Source organism: Drosophila santomea, chromosome 3L (genome assembly GCF_016746245.2).
Source record: "Drosophila santomea strain STO CAGO 1482 chromosome 3L, Prin_Dsan_1.1, whole genome shotgun sequence".
NCBI lineage: Eukaryota > Metazoa > Arthropoda > Insecta > Diptera > Drosophilidae > Drosophila > Drosophila santomea.
The window spans coordinates 15,207,527-15,226,759 of NC_053018.2; the positions used below are offsets into that span (position 1 = coordinate 15,207,527).

The following is a 19,233-nucleotide window of genomic DNA, read 5'->3' on the forward strand; positions in this document are numbered from 1 at the left end:
AATGATGCTGTTGGTCTGGCTGCTCGACCTTTTATACCCACAGATTTCGCAACCCTCCCTACCTGCTTGGAAAATTTCAGTGGATAAGGGGATGAAAACCATTTGGCAGGTAGAATTAACAGTTCTTTAGGCAATGAGTTGGCTAAAACGAACACAGTAACAACGTAAAGAAAGTTGCAAGCTAGAAATTCATCCGCTTGCTGTACTTTTGCACAATCTATTGCCTACTTGAAGGGCTTGTATGCCAGTTTTATGACACCTGCCAAATTTAAATAATTTTTGATTTTTCGATAACTATTTCAAGTTTCATAATATTCCTTTAATGTTTCAAAGATGGTTATAGAACAGTTTATTCTAGAGGGCCATCAGTCAGTATCCAATCTACATTTCGAACTTAGCCCCAAATAATAAATAATAAACCGGCCTTACTGAAAGTAGATAGAAATATTTGACAAACAATACAACAATATTATATTTATCAACTGTTTGAGCTATCGGACCCCTTATCACTAAGTGTGTGCCTTCCACAAAGGACGTGCTGAGGTTTTTTGAAATGTCTGCAACATATCGAGCGATCAAATCACTGACTAATATATTCATTTTGAAGGGGGGAAACTTAAAAAATAAATTTTTTGATTTCTTTGGGGTATTAAACCTTTTTTTTTTTTGGTTAGCAGTTTTATATTTGAAAAGAGTAGTACATTTTTGTTGATAAATAATATTTTGTATATAGATTTGAGGAATCAATCAGGGGCATTGACTGTCAGCTTTCATTTTTGTAGGATTACTTCAGGTGACAATACTACATTTGGTATGCTAGCAATCATTTATGTATGTATTCATTTTTTATTTCAATTGGTGTTTCAGGCTTTAAAAAATGTAAATCATTACATTTCATCACAAAAAAAATAATGACACTGCATATGTGTAAAAATGGATAATTTCAATGGATTAATTCCAACAGATCTTTTGGAGGTTTAATTTAGTTATATTTAATTTCTTGCCGATTCCAAAAGTTTTAAAACATAAAATTTGTATACCCGTTACTCGTAGACTTAACGGGTATACTATATTCTCTGAAAAGTATTTAACACAAAAATGATAACACTCCGACCATACAAAGTATACATATTCTTGACCAGTATCAATAACCGAGTCGGCCACGTCCGTACGTCCGTCTGTCTGTCCGTTTGTTTGACCGTATGTCTGTCCGTATGCCTTTGATCTCTAGAATGTTGAGCTTAAGCATGCGGCTTTCAGAGACTTAGACGACGGCCACAAATCGCCCAAAACTGTCACGCCCACACTTTCGAAAAATGTTTTAAAATTTCTTTCATTTTTGTTTTATTCTTCTTGTAAATTTCCACCTATTTGACAAATAACTTTTGGGCACGCCCATAAACCGCCCAAAACGGACATGCCTAACTTTTGCAAAAGCTTTAAATTTGTTTTTCTTTTTATTATTTCTACCGATATTCCAGAATATGTTAAAAATTCTCGTTCCCACTTCCGCTCGCTGAGTAAAGGGTATCTGATAATCGGGAAACTGAATTATAGCATTTCTCTTGTTTTAAAGTTAATTAGAATACAAACTCTTGGATGAAATATTAACAGACAAAAGGCATGGTTGGCAGCAAAAAATACTGCTACAAATAGTATCCCTATCTTCCAAATTTTCTATTTTGTCAATTTTTTTTTAAAACATCAATGGCAAGTAAATAGCATTAAAAGTCAATTTAATTTAGCAGAATTTGACTAGTCAGTTCTCTGCCGCTTTAACAGATTATTTTAACAGAAAAAACCTAACCAATTTATATAAACGAAATATGCGATATAACTAGATCACCTTGCTCATCTAATATTTATTTGGATTTTCAAATAATACTTAAAAGCCGAAAGACAAATAATTGAACCTATTAATAAACTGGAAGAAGTAGAAATAACACAGTGAAAATTTGTTTTCTTTCCTCAAGGGATTTTTATTCTTAAGCTAGTTTTATACCCTAACAAACAAACATGGAAGACAATGATTTTCTTAAACTAATGGAAGACAATGATTACACTAACTAAGACTACATTAAAGCATTATTGAAGACATTTTAGCAGCTAGTTTGATATGTACAGTTGGCGGAGGCGACGCAGTTTGTCACCTCCAAGGCACACAAGTCAGTCTCGTGTTCTCATCATCACAGTTGGGATTAAAGCCGAAGTGCCGATTTATAGACCTTTTGATCGGGTCACATCACAGATACTCGATGGAGGGGAAGTTCCAGAAAACTCAGCACTGAAGGCTGATTGCCTTGGCCTCAAGTTGTTCGTTGAGCCAGTTCTGGTGCTCCTCCTCAGTATTGCAGGAGTAGATGATGTTGGAGATCGGGATCTCCTTTGTAGACTTCGAGTTCTTGAAGATCTTCTTGATGGACTTCAGCAGCTTCTTCAAGTTCGTGGAGGCGCCTGTAAGAGACTTCTTCTCTGGCACTCCGTTGAAGTTGGAAACAAGAGCGGTTTCGGCGAACATTTTGCAAGATTTTGATGGCTGATGATCTGCTCGGATGGAGAACTGTTGATCGAATGATGCTGTTGGTCGAGCAGCTCGGCCTTTTATACCCGATGGTGGTGCAGGGACCAGGAGGGTCCTTCCCTACCTGCTCTCCGAAATCCCAAGGATGAAGGGGATGAAATGCGTCATCGATGCTGCAGGTAGGTAGTTTCGCTTTACGTAGTCAGTAATCAGGAAGGTAACGTATTTTCTGACATCAACTGCTTTCTGATTGTAGCAACTTATCCAAGGGTACTCCAAATTAATTGCAATTACTGCGGGTACTTCTTTGGTTGGTTGAATGAGATTACAAACAAGATCGGTAATGAAAATAAAGAGTCACGACATGAGGCGGATCACATCAATAAAGGATTAGTATCCCATTTCACAAATTAAGATTACCAATCTTAGAATTCAGCAACTGTTTTTATAGGTGGTGTGTAATATTGATAATAAGCCTTTCATAAAATAGTCAAAGCAAATGTTACTTTTAAGTTATATGTAAACCAATCTTGTTTATTTACTATTTAGTAATAAGAATTGTATATTAAAGCAAGATGAATAAGTTTGTGAATAGTTTCAAAATGAGCTGAGTTTCAAAGGACAAAAATGCCCGTATTACCGAAAATTAAGCAAGTTTAATAGGAAACAAAAAATTATTCAACCTGATATAAATCAATTTAAGAATACTATAAGCAATTAACCTTTTCTGTTAATTCATTCCGATCATTACTTTGTAAATATTATATTTCATATAAAAATGAGGATTTTTGCGATGTTTCGTATGTGCACAGAAAGGGAGGACCGACTAGATTCAATAATCTACTTCGATTTGTTAATTAGCCTTGCAGAGAAGTTTGCATAAAAATTATTTTTAACATATTGGTAATTGGAATTTACAGCTGAGGCGATATGGCCAAGTATCTAACATGAATAAGTCGAACGGCAAGGATCGGAAAAATTATCGTAGTATATGGAAATAAATTAAAAAAATAAGCCCCATTGTTTTTGATTATTAATGGTAATATTTCTGACCAGTTCTAACAATATTTAATCTCTGTTATAATTTGATTAAGATCGTATGACTATATCATATTGCTTTCATGGGATCGGAGTCGAACATTAATAATAAAATTGCAAACCTACTGTGGCTGTATTTAATATAAAGTGTTTTTATTCAGTGTATATCACATGTTTCTTTAAAAATATTAATACAGCAGGGATATATAGCCAGCTCGCTACCTTTTTTATTCTCCTAGAGCACTAATCTTATTATATATGTAACTATTATGTAAATGTTACCGAACATGAAGTAAACGTAATTTTTGTGTGGGGCATTGCTATAGCTTAACGGTGTTACAGGTAAAATTATTGAAGCCATTGATGCGCCGTACTAACAGAGATATCTCTCCTCTAATGATTTAAAATATTCAAAGATTTAGTTACATTAACGGGTGCGTTCCCTTTCATATCTTATCCTCCAGAGATAAATTGATTCCCTGGATCCCTAATTAATTTCGTAAACCATTGATGCATTCCCTGGATGCACACCCTGCAATACACGGTATTCTTTAAATGTAAAGCAAATGGTTAGGATGTCTAGGGTATTTATGTATCGAAGCCAGAAATTCGTTTGATTATAAGGCGATCAAACCTTCGGGAAAGAAATAAATATAAAAGCCGACGTTGATACCACCAATCTTATCCTGTTTTCATTCAGACACGCTGGTTTCATTAATATACCGCCCCAGAAGAACTGATATCAAAATCAAATTCGCTCCACCAATTCCGTTAAAACACCTTCGGTCCAGCCTTTGGGACACACCACACTCGAATAGTCTTCTAATTAAGCAATTAAGTTCAAAGGATAATTAGGATTAACGTGAAAATTGCGATTTCCACCGTATCATTTCGTAGGAGTATTTCGATTTACTCCGATTTACGCATAACCAAAACTCTTCACATTCCGAGGTTGAAACTTTGTTCATCCCGGAATGAGCGTAAAACACCAAATAGATCGTGTCGAACAGCTGAAACGAAATGGTAATGGTAACAGGATGCCAAAAAGCCAAAAAGGCAAAAAGGCAGCTCGCAATTGAATTGCATCGATTTGGAACCAATCGATTCGAAGCGATGCGGCCGAGTTTTATTTCTAAGGAATAAAACGAATACAACGAGTAAAACGAAAAATGAATAATTGTCAAATGTCAAATGGGCACCGACGACTAAAAACCGTGACGTGACCCGAATAACAAGTACGGATCGCTGAGGAGCAGAAGAAGTGTGCAGGATCTTTTTGTGTCCCGAAAGGGACTCAGCATGGGTTTTGTCTACAGGATATATTTTTTTAAAGGGATGTAGAGTCACAGTAAACGTTGCATGTCCACAAATACACCCCCGATCCTTTTACATCCTATAGTGCATATTCCAATTTGCAACGCCTGAACATTTCTGGGCACAATTACTTCACTGCAAAGTCTTCTTTATTTTTCGTTCTCTATTATTTTTGGGTGAAAAGTCAGTTACGTGCCCGATGAATAATTGTATTTTGGCGACAATGTCGCCAACTTCTAAGGCGAATCAATTCGTTCCAAACGTTTGCCCAAATGTAACCGAAGCAAAAGTTCTATTCAGAATAAAGCAAAATAAGATTTCTTAGAACCAAGCACGTTCTCTGTGCAAATTGAAATTACTACGCCAATCTAAATTTGTCCTCAAATGCTTGAAGATTACTTAACGAATTAATAACAAGGTATTCCAAGATTTGAGAAACGAGACAGTTGCAGTCACTTCTTCGGGAAACTAAAAATTTAAGAAAAAAAAATATTTAAAATATTAGTTTTTGTTAAATTTCTTTAAATACTTTTCATAAAACCATCAACTTTTATTAATAAATATTCTTTATTTAAATACCGTTTAAAGCAAATATGGATCATAACTTCTACCATTTTTATTAACATTAAATTACAAACGGTTTCCCCAAAAGGTAAAAAAACCTGTACTTTGAACTAACATAAGTAAAATGATAAAAAAGAAAAAAAATTATATTAAAATGAAGTCAGGGGTTGTATTTATTAAGGAAAATTAAATACTTTAGACACGAGTTGTATAATTATATCCTTGCAGGGAGCGTATATTGATTTTATAGTAAAGCAACCATTTGCGACCATAGAATATATTCTTGATCAGGATCAGCAGCCAATTCTATATAGCCATGTTCCGTTTCTACGCAAACTAGTTTGTCAGTCCTAAAGCTAGCTGAATGAAACTATCAAAGAATATTTATTTCTATTGATGGTATACCTTCTGACTTTTATGCATAAGTCGGAATGGGACGGATTTAAACACTATATCACTTAACTGCCACAGGAACAATCAAAAAAAAGTAAAACATTTTATAAAATAATGCGACTTAGGCTCGTTTTTTACAATATGAAATTTTGGCTTAATATTGATTAACTATTTTAGATCGTATATAATTACTGCTAGTGTATATAGGCTTCGGTAAAGTATACATTTGTTGTTATTGTTTTAGACTTAAATTGGCAAACACACCACATTTTATTTATGTTTTAATAAATTGCTTGTGATTGTGTTTAATGTATCAGTAAAGTGCTTACAATGCGATTAATACAGTATTCAAAACATGATACAATCAAATAGTTTTTAATACGCCGATTAATGTTAATGACATTTTCTAATTTACTGAATTTAAAATTTCAATTATTTTTCCTAATTTTGTGTTCAACGGCGAAACAATGAGCAGTCCCGTGAAAAGGATTTCTCTTGGGCTTGCAAGCGAACAATACTTTAGTAATTATACAAAATAAGCAAACGGTAGGGATTATGCTCTTTTCAGTGTAGGCACCCAAGTCAAATGGAGATATTGGTAAATGGGAAATTATTGTTAATAATATTGGTATAATGGAAGATCATAAATATCAAGTCAAATTGTAAAGCGATTTACATATGTAGGTACATATGCACGAACCAGACACACGTTTTGGTTTTTAAATCCTCTGGCTTATGAATAATGTCTTTTCGGATTATATTTTAAATTGAAATCCCTCTGAGAGCCTTGTGAATGTCATTAACTGGATATATACACAAAATTATAATCTAAATTCCTTATACAAGTGGGAAACAATTTACAAAAGGTAAGTGTAATATTCATATATTATTCATACTAATAAGCAAACCTTTACTTTGATATTTAAGTGAATCAAAAAGTTAAATCAAACAGAAAGAACTAATATTATTATTGCCCGTTTAATACATTGATCCACAAGAAGTACACAGATTTAAACACCTTCTTACTAGCTCGGCACTATTTTCAAATATTTGTTTTATTTTGCTAGAGAAATACCAGCTAAGACCAAAATTCCTTATCATGAAGTAGGCCAATTAACATCCTAAATAAACATGGAAGCGAAAAAAATGATAGCGAAGAAATTGAAATTTCCTGGCTGGATTACCTGGAACATTGGCAAATGAAAACAAACGCATTCGATCGAACAGATGAGCTCATTATTGAATCTCAACCGAGTGCAACGAATCAATTCGAAACGAAAAAGATGCAGGCAGGACATAAATCCTATTAGAAACCCAATCAACCGTTTCAAATGGGATACACGTTCCTGCTTGATCCTGTCCTCGTTTCAGATCCTTTCAGTTTTCGGGTCAAAGAATCGGAGAAGCGTTGCAAATCGGAAGCCATATGTGCGAGAGCTGGAACTCCGACTCCAGATAGTTCAACCTACTAAGCAAAGAGTGAGCTCTAGTCAGACCGCTTAGATGGTTGGAAATCAAGGTGGGCAATCAATGTTGGTGGCCCTCGACTAAGGCCAATTTGTCGGCAATTTGAAAGCAAAAGCAAATTGAAAGTGTCTATGTAACCATTTTCGTGGCCCATGCAGAGAGAAAGGACACGCAGGACTACCCACATAGATCACAAAAGGCGAGGCGGCCCAAAGCGAGAATCGGAGAAGAGGAAACTGCTACTTTTCGCACAATGCACGGGCGCATGAAAAGAGACACCTCCGAACTATTCCCTTGTCACTACTACTCGTATATGTTATATCCCCGATTCTGGGTGCCTGGCAAGCCGACGCATCCGTCACCTGGTGCGATTAGCAGTTACAATGGTGAGCGGCCACGGCAGGATCAAAGCGGAAAATTCATTTGGCTTGGTGGTCTTCGTCTCGGTTTCGCTTTTGATCTGCGCACAAGCGATCCTTTATATCGCTCAACACGAATTTACTAAAACACCCTCAATCGCCCAGTTCATTAGACACATAATTGTATCGAATTGCATTCCGAAGGTTGGCAACAGATCTCTTCAACAGATCCCTAAATTGGGTTAACAAGCGCTTGTTTGGCCAAGACTTTTGCATGTTTTGAATCCGTCTTTTAAAGTTGCAATGCACTGTAGTCAGCGTACTATGCAAATTCCTTCAGCAAACAATGGGAATGTAAATACTAATTTTATATTAAATGGGAAATGAAAAAAGTAATTTGTTTAACTGCTACAGAAGAATTTGATTGCTGATACGCGTACGGTTCTGTTTCCTTTTAGTTTAACCAAAGTCGTTCATAGGAAAAATATAAAAAAATGTTTATTATTTATACCCGTAAATCGTAGAGTAAAAGGGGATACTAGATGCGTTGAAAAGTATGTAACAGGCAGAAGGAAGCGTTTCCGACCATATATATGTATATATGTATATTCTTGATCAGGAGTCGAGTCGATCTGGTTATGTCCGTCTGTCCGTCCGCATGAACGTCGAGATCTCAGGAACTATAAAAGCTAGAAAGTTGAGATTCAGCATGTAGACTTCAGAGACATAGACGCAGCGCATTTTTGAAACAACAATTTTTGCCACGCCCACTCCAACGCCCACAGACCGCCCAAAACTGCCACGCCCGCACTTTTGAAAATTAAAAACTTTTTGCCACACTTTCTATACTGGTATAAATTGGACTAATAAATAATCTAAATAATTAAAAAACTTTATAGGCAAAATCTATTATGGTTATTATGGTCTGTTATGGTTATTTAATACAACAATTTTTCAAAAAAATGAAATATATTTTATAAATTTTATTATTTAGAAATTAAAATTTCTAAAACAAATACAACCTATTTATTGCAAAATTGATTTCTTGAGGCACGATATGGAGACATAAGCACATAAGAATCAGTGCCCTCAACACTTTTGAAAAATGTTTTGATGATTTTATTAATTGTCTTGCCAATTTCTATCTAAGATGCTAAGATAATGTCTGAGTTTCAGATATTTGATATCCGAGGAATTCGACTTTTGCGTTCCGTCTTGTTTCTTTATAAATTAAAGATGTCCTACTAAATGTATAGAAAAGGTTTTTAGATTTTTACTGCTAAAAATATACGTAAGTTAAATTTTTTTAAATGATCTTCTAATTAAAGAAGTGACAAGGAATAAATAAAAAATACGAATGTACGTAAGTTCAATTTTTTTAAAGATCTCTAAATTAAAGAAGGATAAGGAATAAACAAAAGTGACCCAAAAGAATATTTATTTTATCCACAGCATTACTTTCCCATTTTGTTGTTATTAGATTCTTTTCTAGGTATTCTTAAAAAACAAAGTACGTCAATTGCCACCAAATTGACGTGAACAAAACGGGGAGTACATCTGGGTTATCCTATGGATTACTTTTGGGTACAGTCACAGTTCTACAATGTAAATACTTTGTGTGCCTATGGCTATGCCCTTTAGAAATTGACTCGAAATTTATGGCCGTCTATTATATGATTATTAACAATAATTTGCCTTTTACCAGGAATCCGCAGCTGACTGCGTGCCTCAAAAGAGCAGCCCTTGAAAAAGAGTGCGTTATACGATTGATAATTGCCAAACTATTGTTTGCTACTTAGCGACCGAAATTGCTTTCAAAGGACTCCTCTTTGTCACCATTAATGGCAGCAGCACCTATGAGTAATTGAAGGTGGGAAGCTGAAAAGCGAACAACAATATGCCAACTAAACAATTAATTGGCTGGAAAATGCAGTGGATACTTTACAAAAATGGTGGACGATCTTTTAGGAGGCAATGACGAAGGCGAAACTTCGGAAAGCCTGTGGAGCTATTGTCTTTCTCAGGACAGAGAAAATGTTTTCCAATCGCCAAAAGAACGATTAAGCATCAGCAAAGAATAGTGGTTCGTAAATCTAGAGTCGGTACAGGTACACAGAGAGAAACTACATATATGTTTGAAGTACATGTAAATGTTTATGCTTAAAGATATGTTTTTTTTATTTAAGAAATTTTCTTTATTAACAAAGGAAATTGTTCGCCAACTTTACTCTCAGTATAATAGTATTGTATAGTATAGTATACTCTGTTATAAGTATTTTTTAATACTAAAAATATTTATTCTCAGTCAGAACTTAAGTGTTATAGATAACGCTGCTGTATGTGCATATTTAATATATGTTAAGATTAGAATTGTATTGTAAAATATTGAATCTTTGTTCTCAAAATGAATATAGTAGTTTTCCTGAGTGTAGGTGGATGGATGCTGAGATATGGCTAAAGGATCGTTGGGACTTATGGCCAACAGCAAGCAGGGACATGTTCAAGGCATGCTAGCCAGATCCATAGAGCGCTTGGAAAAAACAATATAAGTAGACAATAAATGTATGTATAATTGGGAATGGATTTCGTTCAATGGACCAGCGGAGCATTCGTTGCGCATGTGCAGATAAAATGTTGCATTGTCTGCGGGGAAACGAGTGCTGAATGAGTGTTGGCCTCTCAAAGGACAATGCTTTCTCACTCGACCGTCGAGTGTGAATGCTGGCGAGAGGTCCTGCCGGCGAAGAATGTGCGCATTGTCCTGTCCATTGAGAGGCACTCGTGCGTAGCTCCGCAGGACATCTCTGGCCCATTCAGACCATTCGAATTTGGAACCACACTACAGAATCGTCGCACTAAAATTGGTCACAATTGCACGCAAACATGGCGAGTGCATTTTACATGCCAATTCAATTCAGAAGAATGCAATTGAATAAATCCTCTCAAAGAACAGCCAGGATGTTCCTGCACGGCCTTGACCAATTTCAGAGTCCTTTGCAGCCTTTTAGCATTGAAATTGCCGGACAAGGCTAATAAAAAGAGGATGCGTTGCTAATACAATTTACATGCAATTGTTAAATATCGGGGCGACCGGAAGCCGAATATCAGTCACAACTTGATATGGAAACAGCAAACAAAAACACCATTTCTCAAGGGAGTGCTAATGGCTTACAAAAGGAGCATGGCGAACTAACTTTGATATGCTCAACTTGTCGTATCATGGTGGTCCTCTTTGATTTTGCCCTTGAACTGACTGTACCTCGCCCGTATCCCTTATATAGTATATTCCCCTATTTATAAAATTATATAACTATGCGCATTTGCCTTCCCTGAAAAATCCGTGCTTCTTTCGGTTGAAACTCATTGTTATGATCACAGGGTGGTCATCTGCGGTATTGGTTTTATATTATTAATATTTTATATAGTATATATTATTACGTGTCCCATTGTTGGCTCTTTAGATAAAAGTTGAAAGAAGCACACGTTTTTAAATGAATTTAACCTCTTCTTTTTTCATCGCCAAAATAGTTTTAAGAATTTAATTGTTACTTCAACTGTAAAAATGTTTTTTTTTATTAATATTTATTAAGTTAAGAATCCGCACATCATAATATTGTATCTTAACATCACAGGTTGCAGAAATAATCTTAAGAATTACCGAACACTATATAAAATAAGTGAAGTATATAAAACAAGAAAGAACGCTATAGTCGAGTTTCCCGACTATTAGATACCCGTTACTCAGCATTTAAATTTAAAAAGTTTTTTGGCAAATCGACAGAAATTTACAAGACCAATACAAAAATGAAAAAATATCAAAACATTTTTCAAAAGTGTGGGCGTGGCAGTTTTGGGCGGTTTGTGGGCGTTAGAGGGGGCGTGGCAAACAGTTTTTTGGCAAATCGATAGAAATTTACAAGACCAATACAAAAATGAAAAAATATCAAAACATTTTTCAAAAGTGTGGGCGTGGCAGTTTTGGGCGGTTTGTGGGCGTTAGAGGGGGCGTGGCAAAAAGTGTTTTGGCAAATCGATAGAAATTTACAAGACCAATACAAAAATGAAAAGATATCAAAACATTTTTCAAAAGTGTGGGCGTAGCAGCTTTTGGCGGTTTGTGGGCGTTAGAGTGGGCGTGGCAAAAAGTTTTTTGGCAAATCGATAGAAATTTACAAGACCAATTCAAAAATGAAAAGATATCAAAACATTTTTCAAAAGTGTGGGCGTGGCAGTTTTGGGCGGTTTGTGGGCGTTAGAGTGGGCGTGGCAACATGAATCGACAAACTTGCGCTGCGTCTATGTCTCTGGAGTCTGTATGCTTAATCCTAACTTTCTAGCTTTTGTAGTTCCTGAGATCACAGCGTTCATACGGACGGACAGACAGACGGACAGACGGACAGACGGACATGGTCATATCGACTCGGCTATTGGTCCTGATCAAGAATATATATACTTTATATGGTCGGAAACCCTTCCTTCTGCCTGTTACATACTTTTCAACGAATCTAGTATACCCTTTTACTCTACGAGTAACGGGTATAAAAAGTGAGGTAACACTTTAAAAATGGAAAGATAATCGTAATCGTAAAATTCAAAAATTCTTCTAGATGTCCGTATTTGTATACTTCTGAAGAGAAAATACTGATTTTAGTCAGAACTTTCCAAAGCTGTGATAAAGACATTGGCGAACATATTAAACATACGTATATATATATTCTTGATCAGTGTCAACAGGCTAGTATTCATTATGTAGCTGTTTTAGGATTAATCAGAAATTTAAATAGACTTTGTAGCTTTTGAACATAATTCTGTTAACTACTGATTTTCGACAATATATAATTTCGGGCTTCCAATAAAGGAAGAAAACGCCAGTCTCGTTGTTTTCGAGCACTAAGTCAGTTTTTTGACATTTTGGTTATTATTTTATCAAAACGGATGACTATATCAATAAGCTATCATAGAAACAGTCGGAAAATTAATAGAAAACATTACAATTGAAGTCACAGTTTCGTTATTCGGTATAATAATTTCTTATATGTATAAATTCTGCAATGGTATTGCGGCATGCCGAAACTAGCTTCCTTTATTTTCTTTAAGCAAATTAAAAGTTGTTTTAAAAGAACGTATATAGACGTTCTTTTAACACACGATTTTACCAGCAAAAAAAAATATATATATCGCTCGGCATAGTTCAGTATAACCGAATGAATCAATAGTATGTCTGCCGAGATAAAAATAAGTCGTGGGCAAATAATTAGCTTAAGTAAATTTCTCTTATAACAAATATAGAATTTACTTTACGATAATATTGTGTTATGCCCGCTATAACAGAATGAAAATGACCATACACATGCATGTACATATACAGTAAAGAACGTACAGTCATTATCGTTATTTTCATTGATGCTGAGATCAAGAACACAAACACCTTTGGGATGAAAAATTAAATTCCCCTCCGACAAACACGTCGTGACTTTGAAAAATACCCTCAGACTCAGGGTCAGCAAGTGTTCGAGAAGGTATCTAATGAGCTCTATGTCAATATAGCTGCCGCCGTCGATTAACACAAGCGTTTCTCGCTGTTCAAATAGAAGTTTTCTTTGCACTTGTACGGCAAATATTGACAAAGGACTAAGAAAACGCTCAGAAGAAGGAGACAAACAGAATTATTTTCGGGACGATAGCAAGTGTCTGAAGGTCCGCCAAGTCGATTGGAATAATATTTGAAGTTCCTACTTAGTTGTATATATATTTTCTTAATTTTTGGCTGCGCTGAGCGGAGACATTCTAAATCATTTGCAATGACGCGTCGGCAGACAGAGAAATATTTATTGAAAAAATAGCTATGCATGAAATTTGAGGCTCCGACAGGAGGGTTCCATTGTTGAGTTGTTGATCTTATCGCTGGCACTGGATCTTGAAGTGCAGTGAAAACAGAGGGAAATATTTTGTAAACCAAGTGCTCAAACAACATAGAACCCAGCTAGTTGTTGGCTGCCTTATCTACATCTCGTCTGGAGTTGGGATCACTGCTCAGCATAATCTGGGATGCAAGTAGATGTACTGCACTTCTAGATTGCACACCACTGATAACCATAAATCCCTCGCATGCAGATACTTACAGAACAATGAATAGAGCATAACGAATGTGAATGATTGAGATACTTTCGGGTACCCTCACACTTCACTTTTGGGATATCTGGTCTAGAGATAGATAGCCACTCCGATTAGTATCTGCTGTGAAGTAGAAGTGGCTATCTCTGCCAGATCCCAGCCAGTGCGATAATTGAGCCTCTAAGATGGAAATTGTAACCAGAAATTGGTTAACCAGATTCCACTATCCAGGATCATGTGTGAACTTCGGACCAAGTAGATGCCATCGAGGATATGCGTAATCAGTTCGAAGCGATTGCTTTCTTGAGGAATAGCCATATCTCGGCTATCCCATTTCCATATGTGATAAATGATCTCAGTTTAACAAGGAGATCTGTTTGATATTGTAATTCAACCTTTGCGATAGGTGTTCACTCATATGTGATTAAAGAAGTACGCCTTTTTGGGCATGAGTTCGGCGTGTGCTATGCAAATCTATCTCATTTAAGCTAAACGATCTTTGGGTAGTCATAAATTGATTATGGGATAATACCCAGAGATTATTTATTAATTTAAACTAATCAAATTTTGTTGTATCCTTTACTATTTTTAGATTATTTGTATAAATAATAACCATATTAGCAATAGTGTGATTTAAATGATTCAAATCTAGCAGCGCAAGGCTAATTGAATAGCGACAGTTTTGTTATTTATTGCGAAGGTTTAACCTCTTCTTACATCTATGTTTTGCTATTTCCATTATTTAGTATATATTCTTAGCTAACTTAAATTGTTTTTAACAAAAACATAGTTTGAACTGAAATGGCTTTTCATGCTAGGAACCAAATTACACATTGCCATTTTCCATTTGTAATTGCAATTTGTACAAATATATCAATTGTTTGGAATATACATAAGTAAAACGTTTTGAAATCTTTTTTCGTTATAAATATTCCTAAAGAAAACTAGACAATTTTTTCTAGCCTTATTAATAAAAATATTTATAGTGTGGTGTTTGTATGTTAATTATATAAATTTTTAGCTTATCCATATGAAGCTATTAAATTCCTATGAATTTCCGTAATAATTTCAACTAAGTAAAACACATTTAAAAAACCTACTTCAAAGCAAATTTCTTATTCCAACTCTAGCCCTAAACCATAGACTAGTTTTTAATTTAAACATTAAGTATTTCCGAGAAAAGAAGCAGCTAAGAACTAAACAAATGGCTACTGCTGAAGTATGCAATAGACTTCCCATTCTCTGCAGTAGCATTAAATATTTACAATTGTTACAAATATCGAGAAAGGTAGAGCATAGGGGACAATTCAGCAAAAAGATTGAAAGATAAACGTTGTTGTTCGAATTGAATTGCTACTAGAGAAGGCAAGTATCTCATACGGACATTGTGCACTTTTGTACTTCCACATAGAGATCAACAAAGCGGCGGAGGCAGAAGAGGTAGGATCGAGGGCGAGGAGCAAGACGCTGCCAACAAAAGAGCTAATCACCGATGCCAAGAAGCCTTCAAGAAGATATCATCCCTACGGATACACGTATATGTCCTTGTTTACCTACATGTCGCCTACCGAACGCCCAGAGGCCAAAAAGCAGACAAGATGAAAGGAGAAGTCGCTCCCTCGCACACCCGCACATAAAATCCGAACCGATCCTTGTAGATCCCATCCATTTCGATCCGACTACCGTGGCAAGCCAACATAGCGGTTGACCATCGAAACCCAAGACCCACACAGTATTTGTGGTCCCATGTATGGCCTCACATGCACTTCCATTTCTATTCCTATTTCTATTCCTGTTCCTATTCGAATTGATCCGACCTATTGTCAAACATATATGTGTTTTTGTATTGAGCGTTTTTTCAAAGAAACAGGAAACATAATCCTACAATAACATTTTTACGCACTGAGCTCCTTTTAAGTAATCTTTACGTATGAAATTTGTTATCATTGGCAGACCATCTACATGTGCATGTTTTTTTAGGCAAAATTGAAATAACACAGCCGATATGCGAGTATTCAAGAAATTCCCGATAATATCCCTAGATAAGGTACAAGGAAAGAGTAATTTGCCGAGGATGAAAAAGAAATCTATTATTCTATGCATATTCGGGATATGAATATACTTATATGGATTTTAGAGTGAATTTGTTCTTATGAAAGGAAAATTTTGGACAAGAAAATTATGCAGAGAAGCGCTCCTTAAAAGTAAAATGGCCAACAGTAATCTTACTTAATACCTTTTGGGTTAGCCAATAAATTAATATTTATTGGTATACCAACAACTTTTGAAAATAAATGTAGTTTCAAATATAACTACTCAAAATGTAGATTAGACTTAGATTATATAAATGCAACATTTCGTGGGACTTATGTAACATACATGACCCATAAGTAAAAACATTATTGTTTTATTAATATTGTTGTTATTTATTTACAAATTATATATTTAAAATTGGATTTTTAATGAGTAAGCAGTTTAAATTACAAATTATAAAAAAATAAAGTTTGTTTTAACTTTAAAAAATATTGTAATACTTTAATAAATATTTTTACCTTCTTAAACTTACTAAAAAAATTAGATACAAAAGTATTATTTAGACCCTAATTTCATTAAGCTGAGTCCCAGTATTTTTTTTTTAATCTTTATTTTTTTATATATTTATTTTTATCTTTCATGAAATCGTTTGATAACGTTGGTTATTGAGTAAACAGTTTAAATGTATGGATCTGATATTGTGGGATATTGCTGTATTCTGAATTTAGGTGTTAGTTTGGGTGTGGTCTGTGAATGGTGTATTTTGATGAAGTGTGGATGTTGGTTATAGAATTTTTATTGAACTCTGAATAGTAAGTTAAGACGGTGCCATCTCTTAAGTCTGCGACGTTGATGTGTGAAGTCCAGCATCATAACAGCTAATGGTGTCTCATGCTTCTACCAGTGATGTATGTATATACATATAGTACAGTTGAAGATAAAAGGCATATTACTAAACTTAATTATTAATCCATTTATATTTATATTTTTATATTTATTTTAGCATTGAGAAAATTAAATTCTTTTGAATGACGCAAAACCATTGTTTTTTGGAAAATAAAATTAAATTCTATTTTTAAAACGTACTTTAAATCAAAATGCGTTTGTTTGTACTTAAAGACTTTAAAATTAATTTTACCAAAAATTATTTTGAATATTACTTATAACAGCACAATTCCGACCTTCATTTTGTGATATCTTCCTTTTCACTTTAATATTTTCGTGATATTTTTGCAAACAATAAACTTTATACCCAAACAAAAAAGGAGATATCGGTTTATTTACCAACCGACATTTGTTCCGAGCTCCAAGAACCCAAAGGCGAGACCTTCAATAGAGAAATCCATAAGAACATACCAATTTATAGATATTGCAACTACTCAATCATGGAGAATAATGAGCGTCGAAAAAAGTGAATCGAGCAAACCGAAGCAGCAAATAGACGCTTTGATGAGGATATATGTATGGTACAGAAACAGATATCTGAAAAGAAGCAACAATTTGGAAAAGAACAACAGACAGCGAGGAGGCAATAGATAGATATTCATGGGCCGGTTAAAGGAAAAGTCATGCAAAATGCGCACAATAGGGCCACAGTTTCCCCCCGAGGCTGTCGCATTGTTTGAACCGCTTTTGAAAATATTTGTAAACACGTTTTTGGGAAATTTGCCGTGTTTGCCAAGGCTAACCATTGTCCCGGCGGAGGAGGGTTGGAGGTAGGTTGGCCCAACATCACAGTGAGACGTCATGGAGTTTCACGTGTTGTCACCAGCCACCAACCGCCAGGCTTATTAATAGCCCCGACAACGAACCCGGGATGCTCAGCCCCTGCAGTAGAATCTGTTGAAACGTGATCCCAGACCGACTCGCACTCTGCCGGGGGTAATCCCCTGTCTCGACTCCGGGTCCTGCTGAATCCTCTTCTCTGTCTCTGTCTCTGCTCCTCTCCTCCATTCCCGGCCCACACAAAAGTGTGCCTTTTAACGAGCTCTAATTTGGTGCTGGACCATTTCGAATAGACGACAACGGGGATTGCTCGCATCGAGCAGCAAAGAAGGTTCCTTTCTTCGCAACTTATTTCCAGAGAATAGCTGAAATAATGATCGGTTGTCTGCTCGACCGAATCCGAATCCGAATCCCGATTCAAATGCGAATACAGGACTAAGCGTGTAGCCAATCACACTGAGAAAAATACAAAAAAAAATGCATTAGGTATTAAACTTGACTTAAACTAAATCTAAGTGATTTACAGAAAATACATTTTCTGAAGAGGTATTTTTTCCGAGTTTGAAATAGCGATTAAATCAAATGTAGTACTGTTCCCAAAATATAATTTTTTCACGTTTTTTAAAGTTTGTATTTAAAATTGAAATATAAACTAATATACATTTCACTAATATGTGTTTTTTCTTCAGTGTAAGTGCATGCCAGTCAGACAAAGTTCTGTTTTTGTTCCATTCTCGAGACAGATCCCTAACGTGATAATCTTTTAAATTGCTCAAATTTTACCTATGACATGACCTATTGCTCTCCGGTCTGGTTGCTCACAGCCCTATTAGTTCGCTTCCCTTTTGGGAAATTGGAAAATGAGATCTTGTCGCTTATGTTATTTGGTATTTTGACAAAACAATGAGCAAATTTGAAGCGTTTTCTGTTTGATGTGTGTTTTGTGTCTTACCTCTAGTTGTTGGCCAGAAATGCGCGGCTTGCCAGAGTCTCCTCTATTGTCCTCATATGTGTACAGTTTTTTGTTTGAAAAACGATTTTCCTTTCTAGTATCTTAAGTGAAAGACGCTGCTCTGCTGTAATCCTGAGCTGATTTGATGTTCATATGATGTTTACAGGGGCTTTTGTCTTAGACGTTTAGATGGGTTCTCCACAGTATTGATTCCATCTTGCGTTCTTAACCAGATGGAGTTTTCTACGAGGTCCTAAGTGAGGGGATCAATAAATATTTACATGGTTTTGCAATCACAAAATTGATTATTTATTTAATATAATTTGTTTGTAGTTTATGTTAAATAACAAAAACACAAAAAATCCCACATTAATCATTGAATTGCAAAACATTTTTTAATACTGTGGACAATGGGCCATTTTAAATTTAATAAATTGAGATATTTTAAAGAAAAAAAAAGGTAAAGGTATGAAAATATACATATAATAAGCCAAAGTAAAACGTATCCAAAACCACTTATGTTCTAGAACGAGGTGTAAGTAGTATAATCAATGTTAATATTAAACATTTCAAAATATTTCAAATATTTCCTAAACTATCCCTAATATTTTATCTTGTGCATTTGCACCCTAATTGGACCACATATATCGATCTGATTTACTTTTGACCCTGAGATCGACTGCTACAAATAATCCTTAGAGGACCTAATTAACGATGGCGCAACCCTAAGTCATGTCCTATAAGCAGATCCT

General features: G+C 35.2%; 1 protein-coding gene across 1 annotated transcript; it reads right to left on the bottom strand.

The window, feature by feature from the left end:
- Positions 1 to 1,954: 1,954 nt before the first annotated feature.
- On the bottom strand, positions 1,955 to 2,590 carry LOC120448439. The gene has a single exon (XM_039630451.2). The coding sequence runs from the start codon at positions 2,516 to 2,518 to the stop codon at positions 2,279 to 2,281; it is 240 nt and encodes a 79-aa protein (XP_039486385.1). The 5' UTR covers positions 2,519 to 2,590; the 3' UTR covers positions 1,955 to 2,278.
- Positions 2,591 to 19,233: the final 16,643 nt, after the last annotated feature.

What these genes read in the sequence shown, in the direction of transcription:
- LOC120448439 (XM_039630451.2), bottom strand. Translation starts at nt 2,518, where the DNA reads ATGTTCGCCGAAACCGCTCTTGTTTCCAACTTCAACGGAGTGCCAGAG.